The sequence below is a fragment of the Colobus angolensis genome, unplaced genomic scaffold, assembly GCF_000951035.1.
Source record: "Colobus angolensis palliatus isolate OR3802 unplaced genomic scaffold, Cang.pa_1.0 Scaffold265, whole genome shotgun sequence".
Lineage (NCBI taxonomy): Eukaryota > Metazoa > Chordata > Mammalia > Primates > Cercopithecidae > Colobus > Colobus angolensis.
Window position 1 is genome coordinate 1,840,675 of NW_012115877.1, and position 14,783 is coordinate 1,855,457.

The following is a 14,783-nucleotide window of genomic DNA, read 5'->3' on the forward strand; positions in this document are numbered from 1 at the left end:
ACTCGAGAGGCTGAGGCAGGAGAATCGCTTGAACCTGGGAGGCAGAGGTTGCAGTGAGCCAAGATTGTGCTGCTGCACTCCAGCCTGGGTGACAAAGCGAGACTCCATCTCAAAAAGAAGAAGAAGAAAAAGAAATCTCTTAATACAGGCATTTAGAGTTCATGAAAATGTTTAAGACTTTGTTACCACAACTTCTCTTGAATAGCTTGTAATAATTATGGAAGTTACTCTAATTTTATCAGTTACTGCCAATAAACAGATGTTTTTTGTTTTTGTTTTTGTTTTTTTTTTGAGACAGAGTTTTGCTCTTGTTGCCCAGGCAGGGGTGCAATAGTGCAATTTTGGCTCACTGCAACCTCTGCCTCCCAGGTTCAAGTGATTCTCCTGCCTTAGCCTCCCGAGTAGCTGGAATTACAGGCCTGTGCCACCACACCCTACTAATTTTGTATTTTTAGTAGAGACGAAGTTTCTCCCTGTTGATCAGGCTGGTCTTGAACTCCCGAACTCAAGTGATCTGCCCGCCTCGGCCTCCCAAAGTGCTGGGATTACAGGCGTGATCCACCGCGCCCGGCCCTAAACAGATGATTTTCAAAGCAAAATATTTTATACCTTATAAAAGGTTCTATAAATATATAGGTGATATTTAGTCAATATTTAATAATAGTAATTTGTCAAGTCTGATGTGTGAGATTACCTGATAACACCAATGATACCAAAGTATGTGTATAACTCTGATTTTTTTCGTAAGTTGCAGTAGTTGTCAACAGGCAAAATAGATTTACAAGACATTTTAAAGACTGAAGAAGGTTTTATTGATTTATTTTCTTCATTTAGAAGCAAAAAATCAAATCAATTCTGAGTCAGATTCAGATTCTGAAGAATCTAAGAAGCCAAGATACAGACATAGGCTTTTGAGGCACAAACTGACTGTGAGTGATGGAGAATCTGGAGAAGAAAAAAAGACAAAGCCTAAAGAGCATAAAGAAGTCAAAGGCAGAAACAGAAGAAAGGGTAAGACATTTTAATGCTGAATGTAAAGAACATATTGGACCAGGCACAGTGGCTTATGCCTGTAATCCTAGCACTTTGGGAGGCTGAGGTGGGCAGATTGCTTGAGCCCAGGAATTTGAGACCAGCCTGGGCAACATAGGGAAACCCCATCTTTACAAAAAATACAAGAAATAGCTGGGCGTGGTGGTGTGCACCTGTAGTCCCAGCTACTTGGGAGGCTGAGGTGGGAGGATCACCTGAACCCCAGAGGTCAAGGCTGTAGCGAGCAGTGATTGCACCACTGCATTGCAGCCTGGGTGACAGAGTGAGACCCTGTCTCAAAAACAAAAACAAAAACAAAAACAAAAAAAACCATGCTGGTTTTGTAAACTAATTATAGTAATGAAATTTAAGTATATGGCCAGGCACGGTGGCTCATACCTGTAATCCCAGCACTTTGCGGGGCCGAGTCCGGTGGATCACAGGGTCAGGAGATTGAGACCATCCTGAATAACATGGTGAAACCCTGTCTCTACTAAAAATACAAGAAATTAGCTGGGTGTGGTGGCATGCGCCTGTAGTTATAGCTACTCGAGAGGCTGAGGCAGGAGAATCGCTTGAACCCAGGAGGTGGAGGTTGCAGTGAGCTGAGATAGCGCCACTGCACTCCAACTTGGGCCCCAGAGCGAGACTCTGTCTCCAAGAAAAAAAAAAAAAAAAAAGAAAGAAATTTAAGCATATCTCCTCAAAGAATTGACCAGCTATATTAAGCAAATGTCAGTACACTGGCAACAGGTATACTATCACATGAGATTAAAATTAATAATTTAGAGTGGGAAGATAAACCAGAAACTTTAGATGACACAAAGAATATTTTTAACCTTTAGATTATACAGAGAAATAAATATGATTTAATAAAATAAACATTATGTAGAAAGTATAAGATTGCATATAAAACTGTGAAAACATAGTGCTTTCCTGTAGAAGGGTAGAAGATGCAATTAATTTGGGTAAATTTTGCCTGTGAATTTTGGGTAACAAAAAGTACAAAGAATTTTGTTGTTGTTGTTGTTGTTTGGTTTTTTGATGACTAGGGGTAAATTTTGAAGACTATTGTTAGTACCCAACCCATGGATGGCAGATGAACTCTTCTTTGCCACCTAGGAATAGGAACGCATTTTTGCAAGTGTTTGGGAAATATAATAGGCTCTAAAGGATGCAGAGCCATTGAAAAGGTTTTTTTTAAAATTACTGTATTTATTTTTGAACTCTGGACCTCTGGTGATCTACCTGCCTTGGCCTCCCAAAGTGCTGGGATTATAGGCGTGGGCCACTGTGCTGGCCTTATTTTTAAACTTTTTATAGAACAGCTATATTGAGATATATAATATATATCTGTAACCACACAGTTCACCCATTTACAGTATACAATTTAGCAGTTTTTAGTGTAATCACAGAGGATTGCCACCACTTTAAAAAAATGTTTTATTTGAAGTACATGTACAAAGAAGTGCACGTTATCAATAAGTAGACATCTTGGTGAAAACGTAGGGCACCCAGATCAAGGAACAAGGTGTTGATTACTAACACCCAAGAATCACAACCTCAGCATGACTACTTTTTTTCCTATTGAAAGATTTTAATCAAAAATATCATATGATTAGATTAGTTCCTTATTATTCAGTGAGAATGAAGGCACTGAATGTTTAGAAGGTATTGCTGTAGTTGATGACAAATGGGGTTGTTGGAGAAAAGGAAGATTGACTTAAGTCTTATAGGAGGTTGAATTGTTAGGTCTTCTTAATTGATATGAAAGGGAAAAGTCTACAATGAGTGTCAGGTTTTTAGAGTTTTCATGGTATATGTACAATATCACAAAAATAGTTGAGGTTATTCAGTGGAGTTGTAATGTTTTACAAATGGAAAGCTATGGACATAGTCTTGGAATCCTAAACATTTATAGGGCTTTTGGGCAAGAGTTATTCACTAAAGATGAGGAGGAAGAAGTTCTTGCTACACACATATACAATTAATATATGTTATGGACATTTTCATGTTAATAAATAATAGTGCATCATTTTGTGACTACTTGTCTTATACATTTTTTTATTATTTATTTTTATTTTTTATTTATTTATTTTTTTGAGTTGGAGTCTTGCTCTGTCGCCCAGGCTGGAGTGCAGTGGTGCAATCTCAGCTCACTGCAAGCTCCGCCTCCTGGGTTCACGCTATTCTCCTGCCTCAGCTTCTTGAGTAGCTGGGACTACAGGGCCCGCCATCACACCCGGCTAATTTTTTATATTTTTAGTAGAGACCAGATTTCACCATGTTAGCCAGGATGTTCTCGATCTCCTGACCTCGTGATTCATCTGTATCGGCCTCCCAAAGTGCTGGGATTACAGGCGTGAACCACTGCGCCCGGCCTGTCTTATAAAGTTCTTTGCAATATGGCTGCAAGCTCTTACAGATTCTATAAAGGAACTGTGTGATTTAACATGTTATATATATCACAACATGGATTCCTGTGCCTCTTCAACAAAAGGGGCAATATTGATTTTGCTTCTGAGGTTTAGTTCAATATATAGACCCTTTTATTATACATAATTACATTTGAGATTTGCTTTATTAAAATCTGAATTTTCTATGATCTGTGTTTCTACTGCCTGATTCTGTGGGTAATTTATTACCCAGGTGATTTTGTTGTTGTTGCTGTTTTTTGTTTGTGTAGGAGAGAGTAAACTTCTAAAATCCCATCATATTTGTGTTTCTAATATGGATTATGATCATAGTGGTTGATATATAGTTGAAGTTGCGTGATTTTCTGAGTTTTGTAAATTCTGGTGTTCCTATATTATTTGGAAATTTGAATTGAGAGATGGGAAAAATCAATAGTGAATAGTGTACTTATTAAATATAGTTGAATTAAATTGAAATGCATTGAAGAGGCATAAGAACAAAGTGCAGCATATGAACTCTAATTTTCTCCTAAATTAGAAAAATGTTACAAAATTATTTTAGTGACAATTTGAAACTGTAAATATTGCCTTTTTATTAGATGATAGTAATTTTTTTTTTCAGATGTGATCATGGTATTTAGTTATGTAGGGTAGTATCCCTATGCTTAGGGGTAAAGTGTCATCCGCATTTAATATCACATGGTTCAGTGTAAGAAAAGGTGTGTGTGTGTGTGTGTGTGTGTGTGTGTGTGTGTGTGTAGAGAGAGAGAGAAAAAAGCAAATGTGATAAACTGCTAACAATGAGTGAATTTAGGATAAGGCATACAAGTGTTCATTCAATAATTCTTTCACATTTTTGGTAGACTTCAAAAATTTTTAAATGTTGGGTGAAAAATTAATACCAGGCTTAAAATTATACTTAATTACAGGATTTTTTTGTGTGTGAATGCAGGGATATATGTGTGTTTTTTATATTCTCCCAGCTTTCCAGTTGCTTAACTATTCTTTTTTTTTATTGTGGTAAAATATACATAACATAAAATTTACCATTTTACCCATTTTTAAGTGTACAATTCAGTAACATTAAGTACATTCACATTTTTATGCAACCATCACTTCTATCTGTCGCCAAAACGTGTCATCATTCCAAATGGAATCTCTTTAACCATTAAACAATAACTCTTTGTTCCCCTCTCCCCCCACATATTCTATATAGCATTTATGTTCTCCCATTTATAGCATTTCTGTTAGCATTTATGTTCTCCCATTTTTTCACTGGAATAGAACTTGGATTCTGATCTCAGGTTATGATAGATTTTTTAAAAATTATTTTGAAACAATTCTAGATTTACAGAAATGTTACACAAATAGTGCAGAGTTCTGTGTATCTTTCACCTAGCTTCTCTGATTTAATACCTTATCATAGTACAATGATCAAAACTAGGAAATTAACATTGGTACGATACTATCAACTAAGCCAGGGGTTTACAAACTGCACCTGTGGGCCACATCTGATCCTCTGCCTGTCTTTATAAATAAGCTTTCATTGAAACACAGCCATATTCATTAATTTACTGTTTTCACATATGTACAATGGCAAAGTTGAGTAGAGACAAGTAGTTGCAACAGAGACCATATGGTCCAAAAGTCAAAAATATTTACTATCAAACTTTTTACATAAACCGTTTTATGACCTCTGAAGTAAACTATAGATCTTATTCAGAGATTAGTTTTCCCACTAATGTTTTCTTTCTGCCTTAGGATTCAATCCAGGATCTCACATTGCATTGAGTTATAATGTCTCCTTAATCTACTGCAGTCTATGACAATTCCTCAGTCTTTCCTTTGATGACCTTGACACTTGTAGAGTGTTGATTCCTTATTTTCTCAACTGTTCCTTGATATGTATTTGTCTAATGTTTTCTCATGATTGAATTGAGGTTATGCATTTTGACAGAATACCACAGAAGTGATGTTGTGTCTTCAGTGCATGATACCAAGAATAGATGATGTCACTATGTCTTTTTTTTTTTGAGAGAAGACCTCGCTCTGTTGCCCAGGCTGGAGTACAGTGGTGCGATCATGGCTCACTGCGGCCTCAACCTCCTGGGCTCAAGTGATCCTCTCGTTTCAGCATCCCAAGAAGCTGGGACCACAGGTGTGTAACATCATGCCTGGCTAATTTTTAATTTTTTTTTTGTAGAGACAGAATCTCCCTATGTTGCCCAGGCTGGTCTCAAATTTCTGGGCTCAAGTGATCCTCTCAACTTGGCCTCCCAAAGTGCTGGGATTACAGGGGTGAGCCACCATGCCCAGCCATCAATATGTCTTATTACTCTCACGATTAACTTTTGTTACTTGCTTAAGTTGGTGTCTGTTAGTATTTTTCCACTGTAAAGAAGAAGATATTATTTTTCTGTTTATATTTAGTATTTTATCGGGAGATACTTTGTGACCATGCATATATTGTTTCTTATCATACTTAAGCCCACTAATTTTAGTATTCATCTTGGGTGAAGCAGTTAGTACTGTGGTATTTGCCTAGTTGTAATTTTCTGTTTATTTCATTACTTCCACATTTAGTAATTGTAAGGAAGAGTTATTTTCCCCTATTTATTTATTGCATTATTTATATCAATATGACTTATAGATTTTTATTTTACCAGTTATAATCCAATAGTACCATTTATTTTATTGCTCAAATTGTTCTAGCTTTGGTTGTTGGGAGCTCCTTCAAGTTGAATCTTGTGTCCTTTCAACATGTGCCTGTCCATGTTTGAACACTGCTTTATTTTCTGGCACTATAAGATGTTCTAAGCTTATCTTGTATTTTTTCTGCCCTGCTTCCTCTGGCCAAAAAGAGGTTTTCTCCTGGAGTTTTATATGCTTCCATTACTGCGTTAATTGTGAGAAAAAAAAATTGAAGATTCCACATGTAGAACCCGATTTTCCTGGTGTTGTGGCTAGAAATAGGGATTTTCTTCACAGTCTTGTTGTCAGTACCCTCTGCATACCTTTGGAATTTAGCCTGCCTTCTGGTCAAAACCAGGAAACAAAGAAAGAAAATAACTATATGCACTCACAGCTGTCTCCCCTCCACCAATTGTAGAGGGGTCATTATTCAAGTTTTGATTTCAGTCTCCAATCTGCCTATTATTGTTTCCCTTTTCAAGTTCTTTGGTTGTGTCATCATTGGAGGAGAGAATCTGTAATCTTATTCCTTCTTGGCCAGCCTACCTTGCTTGTTTTGAATAGCCAAACTTCTTTTTCATTTTTTTTTTTTTTTTTTTGAGGCGGAGTCTTGCTCTGTCACCCGGGCTGGAGTGCGGTGGCCGGATCTCAGCTCACTGCAAGCTCCGCCTCCCGGGTTTACGCCATTCTCCTGCCTCAGCCTCCGGAGTAGCTGGGACTACAGGCGCCCGCCACCTCGCCCGGCTAGTTTTTTGTATTTTTAGTAGAGACAGGGTTTCACCATGTTAGCCAGGATGGTCTCGATCTCCTGACCTCGTGATCCGCCCATCTCGGCCTCCCAAAGTGCTGGGATTACAGGCTTGAGCCACCGCGCCCGGCCAACTTCTTTTTCATTAATTTACCTTTGGTAATTACATATATTTTATTGACAGGTAATTTATTCTTATTTTGTCAATTCATGTACAATTGAATACTTATATTTTAATGTGCAACCACAGTTTTATAATTACATTTGAAATACGTTTGAATTTTATTTATATATATCATGTAAAGCATTAACTGGTATATTCTGTATTATGTATTATCCATTCACATATATACCTCTGATGTTCTTATAATGCTCTGTTTTAATGTCGAGTCATTGGTAAATTAAGTAAATTGGGTTTCTATTGAAAAATAATTAATAATTTTATGTATTTTTTAAAATTCAAGTGAGCAGTGAAGATTCAGAAGATTCTGATTTTCAGGAATCAGGAGTTAGTGAAGAAGTTAGTGAATCTGAAGATGAACAGCGGCCCAGAACAAGGTATTATAATTGATATTTTAAAAATTTTAGGAGTTAATCTGAATGACCATGCCTTCAAATGATTTGTATGGTTACTGTTACCAATAAAGTTAAGTTAGTGCAATATATAATATTTTGATTTGAAACTAATTGTTATACTTAATAGTTTAAAAAGAATCTAAGCATATTTTATGTGTAGTTGAATGTGTAGTTGAATTGTATATTCTAACCTGGGTAGATTTTCAGTCTGCAAAACCACTCGTGGCTGCAGTTTTTTATTGTTATGGGGAAAATTGTAGGGTAATAGTGAAGAGGCTTTATAGAAAAACTGCCTCAGTCTTAACTCTGGGCTTTTCTACTTTCTATTTGTATAAATACTCTGTGCTTCAGTTTCCTCATCTGTAAAGTGGGGGATTACAATATACTTGACTGACCATTGTGGGCATTAAATGAGACAAGACATGTACAAGGTTTATAACAGTACCTACCTGGCAAATAGTAAGTGCTCGATATATAAATTATCGGTTTTAGTAGTACTACAGTAATAATGATATGCTTGGTCTTGTAACATGAACAGTCACTGATCTAGATTACCTGTAATTTAAAATTTGGCTTCCTTCTTAGTATGGTATGTTAGATAATACTACTACTACAATTTTTTTATTTCCCCCAGAATAACATAATCTTTCTACAGTTTATCAAATGAATAATCTGTGTGTGTTTGTGTATGTATGTCTACAAAGGTGTCTATCTGCATTTGTAAGTTTTAAAACATTTGAGTTTTTTTAAGTTAATACTTACCAGGTTGTGCTTAGAGTATAGCAATATATTATACTTTAAGTCAATATAAAATGAAAATGATAAGGTACGTTGAGAGTTTTTTTTTAAACCGAGATATAATTCAACATGTTGTACTGTGGAATACAGTGGTCTTCAGAGTATTTGCAAAGTTGTGCAACAAACACCACTTTATAATTTCTGAACATTTCCATCACCCAAGAAAAAAACTCTGTACTTATTAGCAGTCATTTTCCATTCCCCATGCCCTCGTACTCTAATAAACACTAAAATCTACTTTCTATGGATATGCCTGTTCTGGACATTGTGCATGAGTAGATTCATATAATATGTATCCTTTTATGGATTTTTTTTCCACTTAGCGTAATGTTTTCAAGGTTCATCCATGTTGTAGCCTGTATCAGTACTTCATTCTCTCCTTAATGACTATTTTTAATGGTGGTAAAATGCACATAACATTTACCATCTTAACCATTTTTTTCTTTCATGGTATTACTGGGAATTTTTATTTTCCTCTTAACCGTTTTTAAGTGTGTGGCTTAGTAGTGTTAAGTACATTTACTTTTTTTGAACCAGTCTCCAAAACCTTTTCCCCTTGCAAAACTGAAATGTTATTCATTAAACCACTCTCTTTTTCCTCTTCCCTGAAGCCCCTGGCAACCACCATTCTATTTTCTGTCTCTATGAATTTCACTACTCTAGGAACCTCATATAAGTGGAATCACGGTATTTGTCTTTTTTGACTGGCTTATTTCACTTAGTATCATGTGTTCCAAGTTCATGTATGTTGAGTCATGTTTCAGAATTTTCTTCCTTTTAAAGGCTTAATGTTCCATTGTATACCACATTTTGTTTATCAATTTATTTTTTGATGGACATTTGATTTGTAACTTTTTGGCTGTCATGAATAATGCTGCTTTGAACATGGGTGTAGAAATATCTCTTCAAGTCCCTGCTTTCATTTCTTTTGGGTATATACCCAGAAAAGGAATTGCATGGTAATTCTATTTTTAATTTTTTGATGAACTGCCATAATAGCAGCTGCACCATTTTACATTTCCATTAATAGTGAACAGGGCTTCACTTTCTCCACATCCTTACTGACAGTAGTTATTTTGTCTGGATTAATGTAGCTTTGTGTACAAATTTCTAAACCCAGAAATATTTTTCTCACCAAAAGTTGTTACTGTGTTTTTAAATCTCTGTGGCCTGTTATGAAGAAAACAGTATTCAAATTTGTAATCTGCTTTTTTTTAGTGATGATGAATGTTTTTTAGTATGTCTATTGGCTGTTTGTATTTTATACTAGAAGAATAGCCTTAATGTCCTTTAATGCATTTTCTTACTCATATAACAAACCTTCTCTCAGGAGACTGTAAATTGTTGATCATTGGATTAAAATGAAGGGTTATGCTTCTGCTGGAATATCCATTTTTAACCTACTGATTTTTTTTTCCTGTTTGTTTTTAGGAATGCATACAGAGGTAGAACAGTTTTAAAATAGTACATAACTTATTGATGGAAGTTAATCATGAAATATTTTATTTTGTGTTTTAAATTTTCTTCAGGTCTGCAAAGAAAGCAGAGTTGGAAGAAAATCAGCGGAGTTATAAACAGAAAAAGAAAAGGCGACGTATTAAGGTTCAAGAAGATTCATCCAGTGAAAACAAGGTAATAATGACATTTACCACATGCTTGAATTATAACTGTTACAGTAGACTATGGTAATCATGCTGTTACCTCTCTGTTCCATTCATTCATTTTATTCTACTGGCTTATTTACATTTTACACTTGTGGAAGGATTGGTTATTGAATATATATATATATGTAAAAGTATTAATTTGACATTATCAGTTTTTTTCCTATTCCTTAATTTCTAATGGAATTTTAAGCCATTCTAATTCATGATTTTATATTTGTAGTGATGTGAGTGTTCTGTTTTCTGAAGACAAAATACTATCCTGAATGATGACTTATATGGTAATAACTCTCGTAGTGAAATTAGCCAGTTTGAGTTTTTTGTATATACGCAGGCTTACATAAAGTAAAAGGTGTCTGAAATATGTTTGATTCTGTCAATACATTGCTCTTCCAGAGGGGTATTTATCTTTTGAAAATTAGCTTGTTAAATATTTTAAATTGTACAATTCAGTGGCCTTAATTATATTCACAAGCAGAATCTCTTCACTCATTGAACATTAACTCCATTCCCTTCTATCCCCCATCCTCTGGTAACCTCTATTTTCATTTATGTCTCCATGAATTTGTGTATTTTAAGTACCTCATATATATAAGTTGAATCATGCAATATTTGTCCTTTTGTGTCTGGCTTATTTCATTGACATAATATTTTCTAGGTTCATCCATGTTGTAGCATGTATCAGAATGTCATTCCCTTTTTGAGGCAAATAATATTCCATTATATGTGTGTGCCACATTTTGTTAGCCCAGTCATCTGTTGATGGGCATTTGGGTTGTTTCTACCTTTTGGCTATTTTGACTAATACTGCTATGAATATGGGTGTTTACATATCTGAGTCGTTTTTAATTATTCTGGGTATATATGGAAAAATGGAATTGCTACATCATATAGTAGTTGTATGTTTAACTTTTGGAAAACTCCACACTGTTTTTCTCTAGTGTCTGTAACATTTGATGTTCCTTTTAGCAATGTACCAAGATTCCAATTTGTCTGCATCTTTGCCAACACTTCCTTTGTTTCTTTTTCTTTCTTTCTTTCTTTTTCAACAAGAAACATCCTAATGAGTGGGAAGTGGCATTTCACTGTGGTTTTTTCTTTGTATTTTCCTAATGACTGGTGATATTCAACATCTTTTCATGTGCTTATATCTTCTTTTGAGAAATGTTTATTCTAGTCGGTAGCCCATTTTTACTTGAGTTGTTTTTTTTTTAAATAGATGTTGAAGAGTTTTTGTTTTGTTTTGTTTTTTGAGAAAGAGTCTCGCTCTGTGGCCCAGGCTAGAGTGCAGTGGTGTGATCTCAGCTCACTGCAAGCTCTACCTCCTGGGTTCACACCATCTTCCTGCCTCAGCCTTCTGAGTAGCTGGGACTACAGGCGCACACTGCCACGCCCGGCTAATTTTTTTGTATTTTTAGTAGAGATGGGGTTTCACCATGTTAGCCAGGATGGTCTCGATCTCCTAACCTTGTGATCTGCCCATCTTGGCCTCCCAAAGTGCTGGGATTGCAGGCGTGAGCCACTGCGCCCGGCCGAAGAGTTTTTTTTTTTTAAAATACTACTCTTTATTGCTAAATATAATTCTAAAGGTTTTCAGCATGTTTTCTTCCACCTTTTCCTGGTGTATTAATTAATGGCATATGAAATGGATAAATTAAATGACTTTGTACTGTTTACCTCTAATTGTTTAAATTCCGTAGAGTAATTCTGAGGAAGAAGAGGAGGAAAAAGAAGAGGAGGAGGAGGAGGAGGAGGAGGAGGAAGAAGAAGAAGATGAAAATGATGATTCCAAGTCTCCTGGAAAAGGCAGAAAGAAAATTCGGAAGATTCTTAAAGATGATAAACTGAGAACAGAAACACAAAATGCTCTTAAGGAAGAGGAAGAGAGGCGAAAACGTATTGCTGAGAGGGAGCGTGAGCGAGAAAAATTGAGAGAGGTGACTAATTTATTTCTTCTTCTTTTTCTTTTGTAGCTACAGGGTCTCACTATGTTGCCCAGGCTGGCCTCGAACTATTGGGCTCAAGTGATCTTCCTACCTTGACCTCCCAAACTGCTGGGATTACAGGCGTGAATCAACACACCCAGCCTTAATTTATTTCTATTAATGATTTATTTTATTTGGTATATGACTTCAATATATTTCAGCATTTTAAGAGTAGAATGTTGTAATCTACCACAGATTTCTGTTTCTTTTATAGATGGAGTCTGGCTCTGTTACCCAGGCTGGATTGCAGTGGCATGATCTCAGCTCACTGCAACCTTTGCCTCCTGGGTTCATGCAATTCTTGTGCCTCAGCCTCCCAAGTGGCCGGGACTCCAGGCATGCACTACTACACCCAGCTAATTTTTGTATTTTTTTAGTAGAGTCGGGGTTTCACCATGTTGACCAGGCTGGTCTTGCACTCCTGACCTCAAGTGATCTGTCCGCCTTGGCCTCCCAAAGTGCTGGGATTACAGGTGTGAGCCACTGTGCCCAGCCTCAACCACAGGATTTCTAGTTGCAATTGATTTTTCCTACTGTCACTATTTTCATGCAACTGAAAATAGTCATTAAGCTTTATTAATATAATTAAGTGCATGGAAAGAATTGAGATTCTTGAATGATCACCAAAATGGTTATGTTGTATTTTGGGTAGAGAAATGTTTCAAAATTACTTCTTAAATCCATAAAAGATTTCAGTTTTTTAAATGGACTTTATGTTACAAAAATTTTCAAATTCATAGGTGGAGAGAATAGTGTAATAATTCTCCCTGGATCTATTAACTCAGTTTCAGCAGTTACTAACACAGTACGAGTCTTGTTTCATCTCTCTTTTTTTTTTTTTTGAGGCGGAGTTTCACTCTTGTCACCCAGGCTGGAGTGCAGTGGCGCAATCTTGGCTCACTGCAACCTCCACCTCCTGGGTTCAAGTGATTCTCCTGTCTCAGCCTCCTATGTGAGATTACAGGTGAGTGTCACCACTCCTGGCCGTTTCATCTATTCTTTTTCCTTCAGGTTATTTCGGAGCAAATCTCAGAAATCATATTCTGTTTATAAATAGTTGGGAATGTATTGTTAAAAGATAATAGTATTTTAAACATTACTATAGTAGCATTATTACACTGAATTCTCTCATTGCCTCACATAGTAGTTTTAAAAAATAGTTGGTGTGGGCCTGGCATGGTGACTCATGCCTGTAATCCCAATACTTTGGGAGGCTGAGGCGGGTGGATCACCTGAGGTCAAATGGTGGAACCAGCCTGGCTAACATGGTGAAACCCCGTCTCTACTAAAAAAGTTAGCCAGGTATGGTGGTGCATACCTGTGATCCCAGCTACTTGGGAGGCTGAGGCAGGAGAATTGCTTGAACCCAGGAGGCAGAGCTTGCAGTGAGCTGAGATCCGGCCACTGCACTCCAGCCTGGGCCACAGAGCGAGACTCCGTCTCAAAAAAAAAAAAATAGTTGGTTTGAATCAGGGTCTTAACAAGGGCCATCTGCATATTCTGTTGTATTTGGATGCTACATCTCTTACCTAATTTTAACCTAGTTTCCCTTTGGTTCTTTCTTTTTCTTTACCCATTCTTACAGTTCATTTGCTTAAGAAAACAGATTAGTTTTGTAAAATTTTCTATATTCTGAGTTTTGTTATTTGCATCCCTGTAGTACAGTTTTATTGGCTTCTGTATTTCCTATAAACTAGTAATAGGATCTAGAGTCCCAATCAGATTTAGGTTCAGTTCTTTTTTTGGTAGAAATACTCATGGGCAGTAATAGTACTTCCTTTTGCATCTCATTAAGAGGTACTTTAAATCTGGTTGTCCCCTTTTAGTGGTACAGCTCCTCTAACTTTGTTCCACTTTTTCAGAATCTTTTTAGGTATTCTCAGTTCTTTGCATTTTCACATAGTATTATGTTGTTGGTTTTTACAAAAATCCCTGTGGAAATTTCTATTGGAATTTTGTTGAATCTTTCTTGTAGTGTGGCCAGAATTGACATCTTAACAGTGTTTTGTCTCCTATTACATGAATATAGTGTACCTCTATTTATTTACCTTCTCTTTAATTTCTCTTAGGAATGTTTTGTAGTTTTCACTGTATAGGTCTAGTACATATTTTAAAAGATTTATCCTCAAGTAGTTCATGGTTTTTGATGTTCTATTGTATTAGTCCATTTTCATGCTGCTGAAAAAGACATACCCAAGACTGGGCAATTTATAAAACAAAGAGTTTTATTGGACTTATAGTTCCACGTGGCTTGAGGAGGCCTCACAATCATGGTGGAAGGCAAAAGGCACATCTCACATTGTGGCAGACAAGAACTTGTGCAGGGAAACTCCTCTTTTTAAAACTATAGATCTTGTGAGACTTATTCACTATCACAAGAACAGCACAGGAAAGACCTGCCCCTGTGATTCAGTTACCTCCCACTAGGTCCCTCCCACAACATGTGGGAATTCAAGATGAGATTTGGGTGGGGACACAGCCAAACCATATCATATAGTAAATGTAGTTTCAAGTAATGTTGGCATAATGACCTTGTGTCCTAAGCTCTAAATTTACTTACTTGTTATAGTAGCTCTTTTTTGATAAATTCTTTATGACTTTCATGCATACGTTTGTGTTGTCTGTGAAGAAAAACTATTTTGCTAATTCCATTCCAATCTATCATTTATTTCTCTTTTTAAATTATAAATGGTGAATTTCTTCAAATGCTTTTCATTGCATCTGTTGGAGTGACCTAGAAAATGTCTTGGATTCCTTGAATAAACCTTGCTTAGTCGTGTTGTATTGCTCCTTTTATATATTGTATTGCATTTGCTGATCTCTCTTTCTCTCTTTCTTTCTTTCTTTTCTTTCTTTTCTTTCTCTCTCTTTCTTTCTT

The 14,783-nt window shown here is 36.2% G+C and overlaps 1 protein-coding gene across 4 annotated transcripts in view; it reads left to right on the top strand.

Moving 5' to 3' along the window:
- The window catches only part of ATRX (alpha thalassemia/mental retardation syndrome X-linked), a 295,353-nt gene that overhangs the window by 129,262 nt on the left and 151,308 nt on the right, over positions 1-14,783 (top strand). For all 4 annotated transcript variants that reach the window (XM_011947439.1, XM_011947441.1, XM_011947440.1 and 1 more), the window contains 4 exons: positions 835-1,011; positions 7,350-7,443; positions 9,789-9,891; positions 11,621-11,857. In XM_011947439.1, coding sequence (XP_011802829.1) covers positions 835-1,011; positions 7,350-7,443; positions 9,789-9,891; positions 11,621-11,857 — 611 coding nt within the window. The remainder of the gene's footprint in view (positions 1-834; positions 1,012-7,349; positions 7,444-9,788; positions 9,892-11,620; positions 11,858-14,783) is intronic.